The 20,494-nt window shown below is 45.5% G+C and overlaps 1 protein-coding gene across 1 annotated transcript in view; it reads right to left on the reverse strand.

The window, feature by feature from the left end:
* LOC144770768 (phospholipase A2 inhibitor gamma subunit B-like) overlaps nucleotides 1-20,494 on the reverse strand; it is a 321,184-nt gene that overhangs the window by 267,455 nt on the left and 33,235 nt on the right. Inside the window, exons 2-3 of the mRNA XM_078655516.1 lie at nucleotides 18,108-18,227; nucleotides 15,943-16,095 (exon numbers count right to left, since the gene is read on the reverse strand). Of these exons, the coding sequence (XP_078511642.1) occupies nucleotides 15,943-16,095; nucleotides 18,108-18,227 (273 nt within the window). The remainder of the gene's footprint in view (nucleotides 1-15,942; nucleotides 16,096-18,107; nucleotides 18,228-20,494) is intronic.

The following is a 20,494-nucleotide window of genomic DNA, read 5'->3' on the forward strand; positions in this document are numbered from 1 at the left end:
TCATAGATTTCACTGCGTCACTTCTACGAGGTTTTTTGCGGTGTAACGCCCCCCCTGCATACATTATACCTGACGCTGGTATAATGTAGCGCAGGGGTTTACAAAGTGATGCATCACTTTGTAAATAGTGCGCAACAGAAGGCATGTTTTACGCCGCCGATGCGTCTCAAAAAGTGACGCATCAGCAGCGCAAAACTGACGCAAGGCCTCATAAATGAGGCCCGCGGTCTCTAGACTGGTGACAGTTGTAATGTACCGTTGGAACTAAGCCAGCGCTGTGCTTGCACGCACAACAGGCATTGTCTGTGGGATCTTCCCACCGGAATTTAAATAAATCTTCTCACCATCTTGTATGTCTCCTGTCATTACCACATTCATCGTGGCAACGAGTGAGAAGAACGAAGATCTCAGGCAGCACCCATGTCATTGTGGAGGAGTCTGCAGTTTCACACAAACTTCTCAGCGAATTGCGGCATTCACTCAAAATAACTGCTGGAGTGTCGCAGAAGTGTCCACAGTTGACTCCTAAACTCTTGCCATCTATGCGCATACCGCTCTGCTGTCTGGCTGATCCTCAGCGTGGAGCATCTCGGAAGCCCTCAGCATATGCCCCGCATGCCTGATGACGAAATCTATGCTCGTAGGATGGCTGCGCTACACATGATCGAGCTCAGCATACTCCCACCAGCCTTCAACGCATTCACTTCCTGACATCGTGAGGTGATGTTGTTTGGAAAATCCTTGGCCGGTTGGCAGTAACCCCTTCTGGACCGGCTCATCCTCATCAACAGTGTGCAGCTGGAGTTGAGCAGTTTATTCACTTCTTATAAACCTGAGGTTCCTCTTCCACTTGCCACTGCTGTTTTTTTCATGTTTGCTGCCATCAGCTCACTTCCAGGTCACCTTACCTTCAGGTACAGTTCATGATGTTACATTACAGCTCAAGCTCTACAGCGTGCACATCTCCTTACGGTGACTCGCACGCCTTACCACTTTGAAATATATTTGGCTCTTTTGGTGTGAGCACAGCTATGCAGTGACTCTCACACCTTTTATTAATGTTTCATATACATTTATGCATATCTTCTTCATGGTGACATGCACACCATTGATCCTTAACCCAATGACATTGAGCGTGCACTTGTGTACAGTGACACTCAGTTCTGTTCCTAACTGCGATACTCACGTTATGTGTTTATAATTCAATCTCAGCACATATAGTAATGTTTTGATATCTCCGCAAGGGGTTCCCACAGAAAAAATCTACAAGAGTTAAAGTTTCACGAGTTTGTGTTATTTAAATTGCTATTCCACTTTCCTTCCTAAATTCAAGTTGTGGTCTACCACACCCTCCTCACCATGCAAGCAGTTCACCCACCACCAGCGTTTTTAGACTCACCTGGTGAATCGCCAATTAAATGATGACATTGGCTTGATGCTTTTGAGACCTATTTGGGCACTAGAGGAGCACACAGATTTAGACCTGAAACGAAAAAGTTCCTACTATTACACTCACTAGGATTTGAAGGCAGGGCTACTATCAAGCATTTACCTGACGTTGTGGATGAAGAAAATGAAGAAATTGACAACTATCAGAGTACCATTAGAAAACTCGCCTCCAGATATGATATACAGCCAAGTATAGTTCTATTAAGGCACAAATTCTTCAGACGTGTGTGGAAGAATGATGAAGATGTAGACACATACATCACTGCCCTTCGAACAATGATCACAGATTGTGAGTTTGAAAACTTTAGTGAGCAGTTGGTACGAGATCAGTTCATAAGCCAATGTTCTGATAAAACAATTAGACAAAAGCTCCTCTCACTTGAGAACCCCTCTCTCGAAGAGTCCATCCACATTGCCAAAAGCATAGAAACTTCACAGATTTTAGTAAAGGAACTTGACAACAAGTCAGTTGAGGTTGTTGCCCCTGTACGAATTACTAATTTTTTTGAAAAAAGGAAACGTCTCAGAACATTTTTTTTAGGTGGACAGCCATATGCTTTAGGTGCGGTAACTCAGTACATCCCAGGAACGGCAAACCCAGTTCAACTAAAAATGTAGTTTGCAGGTTGTGACAGGGCAGCGGAAGCAGGGACAGTACCTGGAGGCCCGGGGGCACCGCCGAGGGCACATTCTTGCCAGGCAGAAGGGAACGCCGCAAGCAGAAGGAGAAAACCCAAATAGGGAGGCGGAGCCAGGGAGGGGGGTATGCAGCGAGGACGGGAGAACGGCAGACAAGAACAGAACGGTTACAGAAGCAGACCAGATGGAGGTGAGAGAGACGGCACCCGACGCAGAGCAGAGGAGAAGAGACAACGTCGAAAGGACCAGAGGAGGAGTGTACATGATCAACTAGGAAGAGTCAGCAGCAGCAGACGGAGGTTGGAGGCTCAGCATGAGGAGAAGGAGGGCACCCTTCAGGAAGGTGTTCTGGACGAGAAAGCCGTGACCCTGTTGCCGAGTCACGGTATTAGGCAAGTGACAGCAGGGACCAGGGGGTGCAGCGCAGCTGGGTGTTTTGTCGGGTGGTGTTCTTGAATTATTGAGGGCCGGAAGCAAAGGAGGGAGCACAATTAAGACATGGTCTTGGCAGAGACAATAAGCAGATGAGGGGCTCATCTGAATAGATAGAAAAGGACAATAGGATTGTGTGGGCATTTAGGCATCAAGAGTAAGGCGTTACTTGTGGTGCAGTTCCTCTCTCTCACAGGTGGGCTTCATTCACAGTTTTCACCCCAGTCTTGCGTCGTGTGAAGGAACACAACAAGCTACCTGTAAAACTCCCTGTGCACAAAAAGGGCGGGAGGAACAAGCCTTACAATCAGGCAAGATAACACTAACCGTTTCTCCGTTTTCCATTTTCCCTAGGGGGAGGACCCTTAGAGAAGGTAAAGAGAAGACCCTGGAAGGATCCCTGTGAAGAAACCATAACGGACCCCTGAAAACAGACAAAGGACCCACCATGAAAGAATGTTAAACAATAAACTGCCTTACCCAGTAACACCCTGAGTCCGGTGTCGTTCTTGGTGCGTGACAAGTGGTGTCAGAAGTGGGATAGCCCCTTCTTGTCCCGTTGCGCAACAAGAACATGTCCCAACCCCTTGGAATCGAATTCATGCCGAAACAGTTGACCGAAGGCCAACGCCACCTCCAGCTGGTTGTAGAAGGGCAAGCCACTGAGGCCAAAACAGACCAGGAACACTTACAGGAGGCCCTTCAAGCCCAGGTGGGCCTGATTGCACAGAATCAGGCGGTGCAAGACTCCCCCATCCAGCAATTAACAGACACCATTGCCAGCAGCAAAGTGCACCCCGATGTGCTCAGTCCGGTCCTGCAGAAATACCAGCCTGGCGAAGACCCGACTTCTTCTTCACAAACTTCAAGCATATCGCGGGTCTTGCCCAATGGCCGGCCGAGCGTTGAGGCTTGTACATCACCACCTTTTTGTCTGAGGAGCTGCAGGCCACATTTCAGGCCACCAACCCAGCAGTCACAACCCCATACAACATCATTAAGGAGGCCATCCTAGAAAGACTTGGTTACGACCTGGAGCACTACGAATGAAGTTCAGAAAAGAATATTGGTGTCCTTAAGACAACCCCAGGCACTGTTTTACAGATTACAGGATCTGGGTAACCGATGGCTGCAGCCCCACAGCTCCAGCATGGAGCAGTTGATGGACAAGATCCTCCTGGAACAGTATTTGGATGATCTCCCCAGCGCAACTCATGCTTGGGTGAAACTGCACCCCAACGTAAGGATCTCGGGCGCCATGGAACTGTCCCCCTCCCAGTCTTGCGTTGTGTGAAGGAACACGACAAGCTACCTATAAAACTCCCTGTGCACAAAAGGGGTCAGAGGAACAAGCCTTAAAACGAGCAAGATAATGCTAACCGTCTCTCTGTTTTCCTTTTACCAGAGGGGGAGGACCCGTAGAGAAGGCAAACAGAAGACCCTGGAAGGATCCCTGTGAAGCAGCCATAACGGAACCCTGAAAACAGACAAAGGACCCACCCTGAAAGACTGTTAAACAATAAACCTCCTTACCCAGTAACACCCTGAGTCCCTTGTTGTTCTTGGTGCGTGACACAGGTCTTGAGGCAAAGTTGGCCATTTTGATGAAGTGTGTCAGGGTCACAAAAGGTCTGAATAGGGTGCGTCAAAGACACTAGTGACAGTGATAATGAGGAGCTCTTGTCAGATATGAAAGATATGGTTCTTGTTGTCGCTGAGGTGAAATAAGTACAGGGGATCCCTCAGAATGTATTGAACCCTATGCTAACATACTAGTAGGTGACAAGAAGCTTCGCCTCCTCATGGATTCAGGTGCACGCATCACCATGATTTCTGAGTCACTTTTTACAGCCAATTGGGTTGAGAGACAGTTATTTCCGGCTGATCGTGCTCACTTGTTCTACGAGGGACGTAAAATCGACCTCCTTGGGTACTTTGAAGACATCATGGAATTAAAGGGTTGGAGCAGTGAAGGAAAAATCTACGTAGCCATACAAGGTTTGAACATTCTCGTGTGGTTCCACCAAGGGTTGTTTGATATGATGTTGTGTCCCGGTGCCAAAGAACAGGTGTTAGCCATCTGTGATTCCACCAAAGTTGAAGATCTTTTAAACAAGTTCCCCAAAGTCTTTTCAGGCGAGTTGGGTAGTATAAAAGGGTTCAAGCACAGAATACAAGTAAGAGTTGGTGCCATACCCACAAAACACAAACTCAGAAGTGTACTGTTTAGCATCAGAGAAGATCTGGAGAAAGAACTATTGACTATGTGTAAAAGAGGGGTGATCGAGCCAGCCGAATCCTCTGATTGGTCATTTCCCTTGGTCATGGCACGCAAAAAGAACAATGAACTCAGAATCTGCATTGACTTGCGCAGTCTAAATAAAAAAATATGGATTGACTCCCAGCCCTTTCCTAACATCTCAGAAATGTTGACCATGGTAACTGATGCTAGGATCTTTTCAAAACTCGACCTTGACTTTGTAGTGGAGTGGGGCTGAGCCTTGCATTTCTACAGTGTTAAGTTAGCATGAGCTTTTTAGAAGTTTAAACGCAATTTTACCTTTTGCTTTCTTTTGCGCATGGCATACACGTTAGTTATTGTTTCCCCTTTAGGCTGAGAGTTTTGCTTCACATGAGAATAACTTGTTTTTCCACATTGCTAGACTTGCTTTGTAAGCGTAGTCTGAACAGTGAGTGCCGAGGCCTTCAAGGTTATATCAACACTGTTGCTTTTGTTCGAACTGATCAGCGCACATTCTAGACATAACATATATGCAGCTGTGGACAGCTCAGATACTGGCACCTTTAATAACACACTGTGTAGGCATGATTTAACACACAGAGAGAACATTTGTATGCTGAGAGCTTGTGCAGAACTCCATGTGATTCACTCCTGCTAAACTCTGAGGTATGGGGTCACCTACCCAAGCCTAAGAGACCTTCTTTAGTTATAAAATAACCCACTACCAAGGGAGGGTGAAATATAGGTATATATTTAACCTGTTTCCATTTAGCATTATAACATGCTTTCTCCCTTTGTATTTTATGGAATAGTAACTATGCTGACAATCTTATTTCTTATCATATGTCTGCTTGTATTAGCTAAGATGCTGCACCTGAGATCACGGCATTAAAATAAACATTTTAAACTTGCACGTGCCTCTCTTTACTCCCTGTTCCGGACTGGTAGGAGAGTATAACGAAAGAGTGCTCATGTTTCCCACCTTATCTGAGGTATCCTTAGTCGCATGTTCTGGGTTGTCTAATCATTGGTGACTGTGCTATAGGACGTAGAACTAATGTGACACTGATGCTAGTCTGGTAGGGGATTTTGGGTACTAAGGTGAGTTTTGGTACAACCTAATTCACTGAGGTCCTGAGTCTCTGTGCAGTTCTGTGACTGAGAAGAATCCCTGCAACACCTCCGCTTACCACCAGGTTGAACTCGACAAAGAATCACACCACCTCACTGCATTCAACTCACCATCAGGCATGTACCAAGTCTGTTGTGTGCCCTTTGGGCTGGCTTTGGCAGCTTCAGTCTTTCAGCGCCTCATGGTCAACCTTCTTAAAGGACTTAAGAACTTTGCCATTTTTCAAGATGATGTTCTTATTCACAGCATTTTACCATGCAACACATGACAAAACATTAGGTCAAGTCCTGTCTAGAGTCCAAGAATATGGTGTTGTCTTCAAACATGAGAAATGTGAGTTCTCAAAAGATTCTGTTGAATACCTTGGTCACACCATCATGAGTGCAGGGGTAACACTGAGTTCTATTCTCCTTTCATTCCTGATTACGCAACTAAGGTGCGCCCCTTTTCAAACCTGTTGAAAAACCAAACTTTTTTTGTATGGGATGATGAGTGCAGACATGTTTTTGAGTGGCTAAAAACCCAACTCACCTTTGTCAAAGCTCTGAAACATTTTGATCACTCATTACACTGCACCCTAACTGTTGAGGCCAGCTGTTACAGTCTTGGTGCTGTCCTGACCCAGCAAGTAGGGACACAAGAACACACAATTGGGATTCCATCAAGGGTATTGAGAAGCACTGAGTCTCACTATTCATTCATTGAAAAATAACTACTTGCATGTTGGTGGGCCATTGAAAAGTTCAAATGTTACCTTTGGAGCAGGAACTTCACTCTACAAACCGACCACAAACCCTTAGTGGCCATTTTAGGCAACACCAGCCATCGTAACGCAACACCACGTATAGCTCTTCTTGCATCTAAACTTCCCCAATTCAGTTTTGAAATTGTACACATCCCCAGTGGAAAGAACGTACATGCAGATGCCCTTTCCCGGTTGCCACCCATGCCGGACAGGTCAGAAGATAGAGATAAACCCAATAGCGAAGAAGGACTATATACTATAAACTATATAGTCGCAAGAGTTGAACTGCAACATGTTAGTTTGGTCAATGAAAGTTATTGGTATGATGCTATGGACTGTGATGAAGTACTTAAATGTGTTAGGAAATACATTACTGAAGGCTGGCTTAAAAAAAAGAGTTTAAATGTTGATATGCAACCATATGTAAAAATCTGAAGAATTATCTGTTGAAGATGGTCTCATCTTCAGGTTAGATAATATTTTCACCCCTTTCACCCTCAGGAAAACTCTACTCACTAAAGCTCATGAGGGTCACCTGGGTGCTACGCTCACCAAAGGTAGAGTTCGTGCATACTTCTGGTGGCCTCAGATGGACAGAGACATGCACTTGTACAAGAATGCACCATTTGTGCTGGCAGTGACAAGACACTATTCACATCCATCCCGCCACTCACCCCCATTCCCCTGCAAGACAATCCCTGGGAGAAACTAGGTATCGACGTGTTGGATCCCTTCAACACCCTACCTCATCTGACTCAGTTCGCCATAGTTTTAGTGAACTATTACTCCAAATGGCCAGAAGTCAAATGTGTTGCCAAAGTTGACTCTAAAGAGATTCTTGACTTTATGAAAGAGGTTTTCATGCGGGAGGAATTTCCTAAGACTGTTAACTCTGACAATGGGGTACAGTTTATCTCTGCGGAAGCTGAATAATTCTTTAACGAATCTTCCATTACCCACATCAAAAGCTCACTCTATCATCCCCAAACTAACGGGCTGGTGGAGAGACTTAACAGAGTCATTGGGGACTGTATAAGGTGGGCTATTGATCACAATAAAAGCATACCATGGCAATCAGAACCATGCTGTGGTTCTACAGAACCACGCCCCTCTCGTCCACAGGTGTGTCTCCCTTTGAACTACTTAAAGTCAGAAAGGCCTGCTCTGAGTTTAGACCTACATGGATGGCAAAGTGGTTCAAACGTAGAACACCTGCCCATGAGCTTGACAACATGGTTAGAACCAAAATCAGCGATGTACAAACCAAACAAAAAACAAACTTTGGCTCCAGGAAACATGTCTCCAACCGGAAATTTGTGGTGGGTGACATGGTGAGAATAAATAAACAAAGTTTTGTCAAGTCAAGTTCAGCGAACCAGTCTGCATTGATAAAATCTGTGGCAGTGCTGTTCATGTCAATAAGTGTAATTGGTGGAACATGAACAAGATTGTAAAGGTCAATTACTTGTGTGGTAGGAGGCCTGTCCAAGGTTCTGACACATTCTCAATACATTCTTCTGTTCATAATCACAGAGTATCAGATGTTGTTAACAACCCTCTTGTCTACCCCAGGAGGAGTTGCAGAGACATCAGAGTGCCTATAAGATTCAGGTCATTCTCTTCCCTCTCTCTCCTTTCCTCCCTCTTCCCTTCCTCTCTGCTTTGCTCTTGTGTTCTTCTTCCCTTCTTCTAGGGAAAGAGATATATGTAGTGTTCTGTCCACACGTGGACATTCTGTTAGTATCTGCTCATTGGCGCGCGAGCCAAGCTCATGTTGACAGTTGGTCTTTAGACTGGTGACAGTTGTAATGTACAGTTGGAACTAAGCCAGTGGTGCGCTTGCACGCACACCAGGCATTGTCTCTGGGATCTTCTCACCGGAACGTAAATACATCTACTCACAATCTTGGATGTCTCCTTTCATTACCACAAACTCCAAAATGTAGTTCAAGTGGTTTCAGAGAAGGAGAGAGAGTTGAAAGCCAACACATGTGGACTTTAACGCACACGTAGGTTTGGGATGAGTAACATTCTTAAGAATTTCAGAGTATGATGTTGGGTTTATTTAGCGATAAGAAAATCTTTGTATTTCATCAAGTATATGTTTGTTAACCAACCATGAGGCCTATTCACAAAGGCCTTTTAGACTAATTAGACTATTACTGTATGTTTACAGTCGAAGATACCACATTTATGCCTGCCAAGAACATGTCTTGACATTCCTGGCAGGAGGAAATACATTTACTTCTGTGGAATTCTCCACCATGAGTGCAAATAATTTTTAAACAATAAATGCCACTCAAGGAGTGGGCAGTGAGTGTGGAATGGCTTAAAAGTTTGAGAATGATTACAAACATGGGTTTTTCCGAACTTCAATCTGACCTCTTCCACTCTGGTTGGAGATTTACTACTCTTTCCAGGATGGGAAGGGGAGCTGATTATCCATGGATCGTATTGATTTACAGTGGTATACTTGTAAAGCGCACTGTTACTCTACCCGAGTGTCCTGGCGCTGTAGACCGCTGGGGAACCCGTCCTGGTTTTCCCTGTGAGATGGTCCCTTTCTGGGTATCTCCAGGGTGAAACCAGGCATCCCCGGCGTCTGTGGGGGGCCGTTGTAGAGATGAGGCAAGCTTAACTGCCTTGCTTAACTGCAGGTCCTTACGTAAGCACCGCATAGAAATTTTCCATTTACTTGAGGACCAGAACCTTAACATCTTATTCTTGACGGAAACTTGGTTGGATGACCACTCTGACCCGGATATTATTCAGGCCCTTCCCCCCGGATACACCCTATCCAGACTGGATAGGAAAGACGGCAGAGGCGGTGGCATTGCCATCGCAACGAAAGCCCCTCTAATATGCACCATATCTTCTATCCTAGTGGACCATAGTGAAGCTGGTTCCTTCACGATTAACACCAGCCCCAATCACTCTATATCGGGCATCCTGATATACCGACCACCTGGGAGGCTATTTGCCTTCACTGCCACCCTTATGGAAGCCATAACCCACCTAGCACTAAGGAAATCTCGCTTATTAGTGCTAGGAGATCTCAATGCACATTTTGAAGACCCCTTAGATACTGACGCGACCGACATCCAAGCTGAGCTAATCTCGGTACAGCTGGAATTTAAAAATAAGGAACCGTCACATCAACTAGGACACTTATTAGACCCGGTGTTCGGCAACTGGAAGGGAGTTCATACCTCAGTTCCTCAACCTATACCTTGGTCGGATCATTACATCATCCCCATAACAATTCAACTAGACAGAACCGAACACTATCGTCTACAATCTCTACGCTATAAACGCAGAAAATGGAAGAACTTCTCAATAGAATCTTTCACTAAAATTATTCAGGACGAAGGTCCTCCTAGAGGGGATGATTGCGAGTCAGCTAATAAGCATATACATAGCTTTGTCACCAAGGCCCTTGACATCACTGCCCCAATTCGCACCACGACCAACGCCAGGAGAACAAAAAAAGCTGCTCCATGGTTCAGCCAAGAACTTCAAACCATGAAGACGGCCTGCAAAAAGCTGGAAAGAGCATGGCGCCAAGAATTCTGTCCAATAATTAAGGCCCAGTATAAAACAGCGCAAAAACTATATAACAAAGCTATACGCCTGGCTAAGGCAGCTCACTACCACACCCGTATTATGGAAGCAGGAAACTCCTCTAAGGAACTCTACCTAATATACAAAGAAATATCCATAGTGGACTCGAATCCCCCCCCCCAAAACGATTCTGTGGAAACTTGTAACAAAATTGCCCAGTATTTCTCAGGAAAGATCGCGAACATATATGCCTGCTTTTCCACTAATATAAAACCAGCCACTGAATTTACTGAAAATGACAGTCTCATAAGCACTTCAGAGTGCCTAGGATCCTTCCACGTTCCTCCCCTTGAAGCAATGGCTAAAATGTGCAAGAACATCAAATCAGGATCTCCTCGAGACCCTGCGCCCCCTAAAATTTTAGATGAAGCCTTCCCTGTACTAGAACCCCACTTTAGACACTTGCTGCAAGTCTCCTTCTCCACGGCTTGCTTGCCCACGGAATGGAAACAGGCTGTAGTGCTACCGATAAAAAAAAGCCGAACATGGGCCAAGACATATTGGAAAATCTTCGCCCAATATCTTTGCTACCTTATCTTGCAAAGCTAGCTGAGAAAATTGCTAATGCCCAACTCATGGATCACCTAGAAACCCACCATATTTTTCATAGGTCTCAATCGGGTTTTAGATCCAATTTTTCCACAGAGACAGCTCTCCTGAGGGCTACTGAAACCCTTCGTGAAGGAGCAGATGAGGGCAAGACCATGGCTCTCATCATGCTCGATCTCAGTGCCGCGTTTGACACTGTAGCGCATTCCATCCTGCTACAGTGTCTAAACAGAGCGGGAGTCACTAATAAGGCACTGGGATGGCTGAAGGCCTTTCTGATCAACAGGAGCTTTCAAGTCCAAAGAGGGACTTTCCTCTCTGACAGTGTGACGCTTGAACAGGGGGTACCTCAGGGCTCTGCCCTGAGTCCCACCCTGTTCAATTTGTACATGGCTCCCCTGGCAGAAGTGGTGCAATCGTTCGGCGTGGAGCTTGTCTCCTACGCCGACGACACGCAACTTCTTATATCACTGTCACAAACCCCTTCTCTAGAAGCAGATAACTTCAAGGCTTGTATGAGTAAGCTTGCCACTTGGATGACAGAGCACTGTCTAAAACTAAATGGCACGAAAACGGAGGTTATTATAATTGGGGGCAATGAGGCAAAATGGACAAAAGAATGGTGGCCCAACTGTTTGGGTCCTCTGCCTACTCCTAACCGGGAAGCAAAAAATCTAGGTGTCTGGATAGACAATAAGTTGTCTTTCGATAGCCACATTAACAAAACAGTTGGCAAATGCTTTGGAGTAATGAAAACGCTCAACCGCACCCTTGACTTGCTGCCTCTGAACTCCAGACGCACCATGACGCAGGCACTGATCACATCCCGCATTGATTACGGGAATGTGCTGCTCCTGGGCACATCTGCCAAAAACATTAAGAGATTACAGGTTCTGCAAAACTCTGCAGCACGCCTGGTGCTAAGGTTGCCTCGGAGAGCCCCTTCGAGACCCTCTTTAGTATCCCTCCATTGGCGACCTATTAGTAAGAGGATTGTCTTCAAAGCGCTACTATGGTGCCATAGGATAATCCACCAAAAAGCGCCGGCTTATATGTCAGATCTGGCATCCCTGTATGAACCGAACAGATCTCTCAGATCGAAAGGAATGGGCCTGCTCAGAACACCTCGCCCCAAAAAAGCAAGAATGTGAGGCAGATCCTTCCGTTCTATGGCAGCCAGGCACTGGAACCTTCTTCCCACGGACATCAGGCTAGAGACAAATGAGGCCTCTTTTAGAAAGCGGCTAAAGACCCATCTATTTACTGCATAATGATACTTCTGCTTCTCTCCTCAGAATTTGCTCTCTCCACAGCGCGGGGACACGCCGGGAGGCGTCACCAGGCGCTCTACAAACCCCTTTAAACTAAACTAAAACTAAACTTAATGCCCAGAGTTACCGGGTGTGTTCCCTGGTTAGAGTAGGCACTGAGGCGAGAATTATCGAGTCAATTGACCCTGGTCCATGACCCTGCCGCATCAGGAATTGAACCCTGGTCCCAGGGCGTTCTCTGCTTACAGGTCTGCCGCCTCTAACCAGTGAGCCACACCTCTCCACAGTAAAATATCTTTCTCCATTAGAACAAATGTTTGCACTGGTGAGAAAATAGTGTGTTTGCAAAGGAAGCTCGTTTTCCCCTGTGTTGAGCTCAATGTTATGTAGAACACTACACTGGAGAGAACAGGAGCTTCTGGGACCTGTCACATGACATTCCCAGTGCAACGTCTTGGAACCTGCACCTAGCGCAGTTTTCAAGGTACACAACTGGAAATGTATATGAATATGAAAAATATGCTTTGTAAATAGGACACTATGTATAACCTGTATCTATGCAAATATGTGTGTGTGTGTGTGTGTGTTTATTTATACAGCACAACCTAGCTAATGGCACCAAAGAGCAACACAAAGCCAAAGGTTAAGGTTACAATGTCTGAATATTATGAGGGTGGAAGAGAGGGTATCTATTGAGTCTATGTAATAAAACAATATAAGGTATGTTTGCGGAAGAAGATCCCAATGAATTTGATTAACACTAATGGAGTCATTAAAATAGGCCTTTTAAATGAAATTGGGCCCAGACCCAGCCCTCTAATCCTGCTGCCAGCCCCCGCCGCTGCCTGGCTAGTTTTTTGTCTGTGCTCTTGTCTCACTGCACTGTTCTCTTTCTCTATGCTTATTCCTTTGCCTATTTCTTGTGCTTTTATCTTTCTCTTTCCTTAATTCCTTTGCCTGTTTTTCGTGCTATTCTGCTGCTTAATTCTTGTGTTTCTGTCTGCTTTTCTCTTGCCTGATTCTTTTGCCTATTTCTTATGCCATCTCCACTAATTAATATTAAACTTTTGCCACCCATGTTTCCCGCCTCTTGATCTCTGCTGCTGCTCTTCCATCTCTTGCCTAGCCATGCCACCGCCTCACAGCACCCCTCCCTCCTCCCAGAATCTACTTAATGGCGCCCGCAGTGCGACCCGATTGAGAAGGTACCAGACCCAGGTCTCCCCTGTCCTGGGAGCCCCCACCGCTGCCTTGCTAGTTCTGCTGATCATCTCTTGGGCTTTTATTTGACTGCGCCTTTCTCTTTTTTTTCTGCTTAAGAACTTTGCCTATTTCTTTTGCTTTTATCTTTCTCTTTGTTTAATTCCTTTGCCTATCTACTGTGCTTTTTTCTATTCGCTAAATTCTATTGCCAATTTGTTGGACCATGCTGTCTCTTAATTCTTGTGCTTCTGTCTGACTGTGTTTTTCTATTGCTTAATTTCTTTGCCTAGTCCATGTGCCATCTCTGTAGCTTAATTTAGTGCTTTGCTGCCTGTTTCCCTCCTCCCACCTCTTGATCCCCGCGACCGTTCTCCAGCCTCCCCCATTGCCCCACCCACTGCCTCCCAATGCCCCTCCCTCCTTCCAGGACCCACTAAATGGGGGCCACAACATCTCTTTGCAGCTGGTGCTGCAAAGGAAAACTCATCTGTGCCTGTCCGTACCAGGATCAGGACCAGCGCCAGGACCCCTGTTCCCAGTCCACCATCTTTTAAGACGACTGCACCATCTGTGTACTTAACAACAGGCGACCCGGCAAACACTGCTACCACGCTGCATCGAACACTATGGTAGTACCATTCTCCTGTGCCAGATGCACTTTCTCCTGCACCAGCACAACTACTGTCACCCCACAAAGCATCATGCCACCCTCCACCTGACATTGGCTTCCTCACCAGGACCTGGCTCAACCCTGCATACACACAGGACATTGCTACAAGGAGCTCCGATGGATATAAAATCACCCACCAGACCAGGAACACCTCAATTTTAATCTCCAGACTGATGACAAGATGACCATCAGAGGCACCCTGGAATGCTAATCCCCCCCCTGAGCCGCACTCCACTTTATTGCGCCCTTAGCCCTGGACTCCAAGGACTACATCTTCCTCAGTGACCTCAACTTACACATTGATGACCACAATGACAACAACACTGCACACCTCCTCAACAGTATGAAGAGCCACAGACTGACCCAGACCATCTGTGACCCTCTGCACTCTTCAGGACACAAGGTGGACTCCATCTTCATCTCCAGCAACCACATCAAATACAGCTACATCTCAGAACTCACATGGACCGAGCACTCCATTGTCCACTTCAGCATCTCCAGGCCCCACATGATGGCCAGTGACCCCTCCCCAGCTGGAGAAAAAATTTCAGAGAGCAGTTGGACGGACACCTTCAACATCTACAGCCCAGCTGCCACCAACCAGCGAAGGGGAACTAAGAACTTCACTGCCTGGATCACCAACTAAGCCGACAGCATAGCCCCCATCAAGAGCAACAATCAGAGAAGATCCTCAAGAATGGCCAGCTGGTCCACCAAAGAACTAATATAAGTGAAACATGACAGCAAACATAAAGGAAAGGAGATGAGATGCCAGTGAAAACACGTCCGGCAGGGCAGCCTTCAAAAGCTCCCTAAAAGCTTTACCACCGCCTACTAAGGTCAATAAAGAAGATAGCCCTAGCCACACACATCAACACTAGCGCCAAAAACAGCAAGGAACTTTTTTACATCGTTAAGCAATTCTCCAACCTGGCTGCCAGCAACATCACACCTTCCGAAGAGCTATGTGACAACCTCAAGAACTTCTTCCATGACAGGATTTCAACCATATACAGAAACTTTAAACCCAAACCTACATCTACTGAAAGCCTCAGCAGATCCGCCTCCATCTCAACTGACAAGAGCCAGAGACTGACTAACTGGAACCACATTTCCACCCAGGACACCACCTCCATCATGAAATATAGCCATCGGGAGCTCCCACAGACCCATACCCATACCACATTTTCAACCTCGGAGACCAAAGGATCAGCTAGGAACTAACCTATCTACCTTTTCAACACCTCATTCATCACCGCAACATTTCCTACCACCTGGAAACATGCTGAAGTCAGACCAATACTTAAAACCCCTCTGCTGACCCCAGTGTGCTTCTCTCAAGTCCACTGACATGATTTCCACAGGAGAGTTTTGCAGAACAGTTTTGTCTTTGTGTCTTTGCAAATCAGTTACCACCACAACTTCTGGGTCAATTACAGATGATTTTCCAATTCAAATATAAAAGGGAAATGCCCCGTTCATGCCTCCTCCTATTTACTGCGTTTTAGGAGCTGCAAAGATTTTTTACATTGCAAAACCCAGTGGTTCTGAGAACTGCAGGGTTTGTCTCCTTAAAAGGGCTTTTAACCTTACTCCTTCAATTTGCTGATACAGCTCCAGATTAACTAAATAGAGTAGCTGATGTTGTCAGTTACTTAGAGGGGAAGGACGATGATACACAGGGCCTAAATTATGTGAGGGGAGGTGATTAGAGGATATTTTTTCCTCACCCTGGTTTCTGGAGAGATGTGCAGTTCCTTTGGTTGAAATCAATTAATAGGCAATCCCTAGGGATGATCAGGACTCTGGACTTTAAACAGAAGACCAGCTTCCTGCAATAATTCCTTCTGATATAGCTTTTAGAAATCCCTCAAAAAACTAAATATGTGTGCTCTGTCTCATTGTGAGTTACTGTTTCCAGGCTGGCATGCAACCTTAGCCCTTCACAAGTGTATCAAGAACTCCCCCTACACCTTGGAAAGGACTTACCTTTAAATTCTCCCATTTCTTGGCCGCACTCTGCCACAAAACGCACGGTAAAGTTGGTACTCCTGAAGTAGTGGTCAGAAGCTTTACAGACAAATGGAGGCGTTTCCTGGGGATTGTGACAAGCCTTCACAGCCGTTAAACGGGTATCGGCATCTGTTGGGAAATCGTTTGGTAAGAACACAACAGCGACTCTGGATGTAGGATTTCACGATACCCACTAATGTGCATTAATTAAATTATATTGTGTTGCTACATTGCATGTCTGCTGCTAACACCAGTAAATAACAAATGCTACTTTTACCCAACTTAATGGTACTTTTCAAAGGATGGCAGACTGAGACAGCCAGGGGAGGGGACTTCGGGGCATATTAGGACCCCTGCCCTTCCAATTAGCACATGATTTTTTCCAAACCACAGCAAAGCTCTATCTAAGAGATTCTGAGTCAAAACCACTATATCAAAGAAAACTGTTTAGTTTCTCTGAGCACCCTCTAATGGCCATTGAGGAACCTCTGATTAGCACCAGAGGACTTAGGACCTGCAGTGGTTTAAAAAGAATACATGGGTCCACGACCATGGAGCGCCTTGAGACCCTCACAGGTAAGTAGTCACGCTTTATAAGATTACTGATTGATTGATTGACTAGACCATGTGAGAGATGGGAAACAGAAGTCATATGCCTTGGGATAGCTACCATCTGCTGGGATATGTGTCCAGGCTCCAACCCACAATTAACGTTACAAGAAGGTAATGTGCCAGATGTCACATAATTGAGTCAAGGGCAGCTGAGACAAACATGAAATCATATGCACAATGGCAGAATCTGTGACAATGCAGTTTAACAACTCATATTGTCTTGAAAAAATGTCTTAGGGGCATATTGGCAAGAACCTCTTTCAAATTATAGCTGTTTTAGCGGCAGGAAACTGTCGCTAAAACAGCGATAATGGGCTTGCTAATATGCGTTATAGAATTCCAATAGAAGTCCAGGTTAGATGTCCTGCACATCTAACCTGGGCTTCTTTTGGAATTCTATAACGCATATTAGCAAGTCCGCTATCGCCATTTTAGTGGCAGAAAACTGCAATAATTTTAACAAGGTTCTTGCTTACATGCCCCTTTATCCCTTTGAGCTTCACTCTCCCAGATTCCTTCACATCGTAGCCAGGTCTGGTGGCTTACAGGTAGATTAATCAAGCATTTTTGCGAGCGCAAACGGTGCGAATCGCAAAAATCGGCCGTTTGCGCCCGCAAAAATGGCATGAACTCGCAATTTGAAAAATCGCAAATAATTGCGATTTCTCAAATTGCGATCGCATTTAAGGAATCTCAATTAGATATTCCTTAAATGCTATTCATGAACCTTTTAAAAATTGCGAAATCGCAATATTGGGCCGCTATTTACCGCAAAGTGTAACTTCGTGGTAAATAGCGAAAACTCAGAAAAATGCACTTTAGTGCATTTTTCTAAGTTGGATGTTACACACACACATGTCCTTTGGACATGTGTGTGCGCAACATCAGTCTACATTAAAATGTATGGGGTGCTACAGGGTGTCCTCTGGACACCCCTGGCGCCCTTGAAATCGCATCCTTATTTGGGATTAGCAAATTGCTAATCGCAAATAAGGAATAACTCCCCATTCATTCCTATGGGCCTAATGGGGAGTTATTCCTTATTTGCGATTAGCAATTAGCAATTTGCTAATCGCAAATAAGGAAGCTGTAGGAATCGCAATTTTTTTTGCGATTTGTACATGCATCCCGTTTTGTGAGTCTTTAATAGCGATTCCTTAATAATCGCTATTAAGGACTCGCAAAACGGGACTTTGATGAAATTGGGGGTAAGTGTACTATTACTTCCATTGTTAGGCCTTTGCATTACCTCATTGTCACAGGTTAAAATTCCGGTGGGTCACTCAGCCTTTCATTCTTCTTAGGACGATAAAACGAGTACCAATGAGTTAGGTATCAATTAACATCTGTTTTTCAACACCAAGAGTCCCTTCTGGGTGAGCCTGCGCTTTACAAACACCTATGTTATTATGCTTTTGAGACAGCTCCTAGACAGCAGGAGGTGAGGTGACAACGTGTTCACATATGTGTTCCTTTCTTGCATCCAATCAATTAATATTTGCACTGAAACTATAAATCATGTCACTCACCAAGTGTGTTGTTCTCATATCCCTGCATGCACGTGTCATCAACCTTGTCGCACGTTTCTATGGAGCCTTGGCAGAGGGGCGAACCGTGACCTAGGCACGTCCCACAGCTCAAAGAGTGTCCTAGAAAGGAATGGCAGATGTCATTTGTGAGTTCTAACACCGACATCTTCTTCAACTGTTCTGTCTCACACAGAGCCCCAAAACAGTGTCCTTCCCCGCAAATGAAAGTATGTGAAGCAAAGACAGCAAACACATCAAACCACGTAATCAAAATCTCGAGCAATGCAAACCGCTCCCTACACAAATTTCAATGTGCACTGAGCATAGGAGGAGATCTGACCTAAAGGCCAGAGCTGCCAACTTTGGAACTAGGTAACAGATTTCGAGACCCAGCGACGCTTCAGCATCCTGAGATTCTGGGAAAATCGCCAAAAGCCTGACCCTCCTCATGCAATCTATTTCTCTTGCAAAGATCTCTTAGGGCCTTGTGCCAACTTTGAGCAATAAAAAACGGAAGGGGTTATTTACAAGGCTGCTGGCCAAATAGTACATCATCTCTGCCTTTTAGCTGTCCAATGGCTAAATACTAGAGAACATGGACAATTTGACTGGTCCCCCGATAAATCGTTTGAAAGAAAGTCTTTATTTAAACCTAAAGAAAAAAAGGACTCCAGGCAATGGAAGGGTGGTGACCATTTTGTAATGGAGATACTACATGTATGAATCCTTTGAAGTAGATGCAAATACAAATAATGTACAGTAGTTTTTATAATGATAAGTGTGAGGGTTAAGCTAGGCTGTTTATAGATGAAAAAACATTAAAATACATTTTGAATGAACACTTGTATGTAATTTTAATATTCAACTAAGAAATAAAGTAATCAAATGGAATTTAACAGATATTTTGCACTGCCGTCTAAAGTGTTTGACTGCCTGCAAATAATAAATACTATGGTTTTAACCCATGTTTCATAAATGTTTTTATAATTCATGAGGATACATTGTATTTCCTAATGTTCATCATCGTCCTTTTGATGTATTTTGAGGGATGGGCAATTTTTGGGCTTTTTATAAAACCTTATGCTTGCTTTAGGCTTCTTTTTAAGAGTGATTGTGCTTGCTGAGTATTTCAAACCTGGCACCAGAGCAGCAGTTGATAAGCATTAGCTAACAGGGAATAGACACAGGCTATAACTGTTAAAATCTGGATTGTGGCGTAAACATTATCGGCGCCATCTTGCCCTTTTCAGATCCATACGTGCGCGTAAGCAGCAACCATTTTGATTGCCATGGCCTCTCTGCCCACTCCCGATAGCCAGCGTCTCTCTCTCTCTCCCCCTCACTCCCCAGCCTCGCAAGCATCCCCGACAGCCCCCGGTCTCTCCTGCTTGGGTCATAAACGCACCTCCAGCGCGACCCTGCCTCCGAGCCACATCCCGTGCTGAACCCCCCTCACTCTTTCATCTCATTCATAGAACAGGCCCTTTTGATAACCTCTTCCTCCCTGCTCGATTGTCCGGCCTGACCCCAGGCCATCACTTAGCTCAGCAGATGCATTTTATTGCCCCCTACAGTAGGACCTTGCCCCACATCAAAGGAGCGGGGATTAATCAATGCCTTCACCCCCCCCCCCTAGATCCGACCAATCGCCCACATTCCTGTTCCCAGCGGAATGTCCAGCTGCGCGATAGCCATCATGCTGTGATTTGGGTGGGGACCTCTACTGTAGATATGTGTGAGAACGTGCCGGAACCGGGGATTCCAAAGATGCCTTTTTGAACTTCAAAGCAATACCACGGATGTCATAAATGTAATAAAGCCATAAACCTGTGTATAAGAGGCCAGGCCTCAGAGATGCGGATAGAGCACCTCGAGAAGATACCCTGTTGTCTGATTTGACGTGTTCTGCTCCGTCGGAATAAAACTTCTGTTTCCTGCCTTCCAGTCTCCAGCGCCTGCCTCTTTATTTGGTAAACGTGAGTTGGGTGAGAGGCGGCTAACGCCGGGCAAACCATGAAAAGGGGTAATCGACCTGATCTGCCTGACCCTTTTTCCTCAATTGGCGCCCAACGTGGGGCCCATCAGCGACACGTGGATCCAGTGGGAGAGGTCCTGACGACGGAGTGAACGACTGCAACGATCGGGAAGTGCACCTGCCCGATAGACCCTCGTCTGGCAGCCGATCATCCGAACTTCACTAGTTCCGAGCAGACCTCTCTTGAGTGATCTACGGTCCTGACTGGGAACCATCAGGAGTGCCACAACAGAAGATAGAGGACGATCGGGCGCTGGAATCGGAAGACAGGAAACTGTCCATGCGGTCCGGGTAAGGTCGTGTAACACGACAAACTGTGAAATATTTGATTGATTGATTGGAAAATACTAGT

This window comes from Lissotriton helveticus, chromosome 7 (assembly GCF_964261635.1).
Source record: "Lissotriton helveticus chromosome 7, aLisHel1.1, whole genome shotgun sequence".
Taxonomy (NCBI): domain Eukaryota; kingdom Metazoa; phylum Chordata; class Amphibia; order Caudata; family Salamandridae; genus Lissotriton; species Lissotriton helveticus.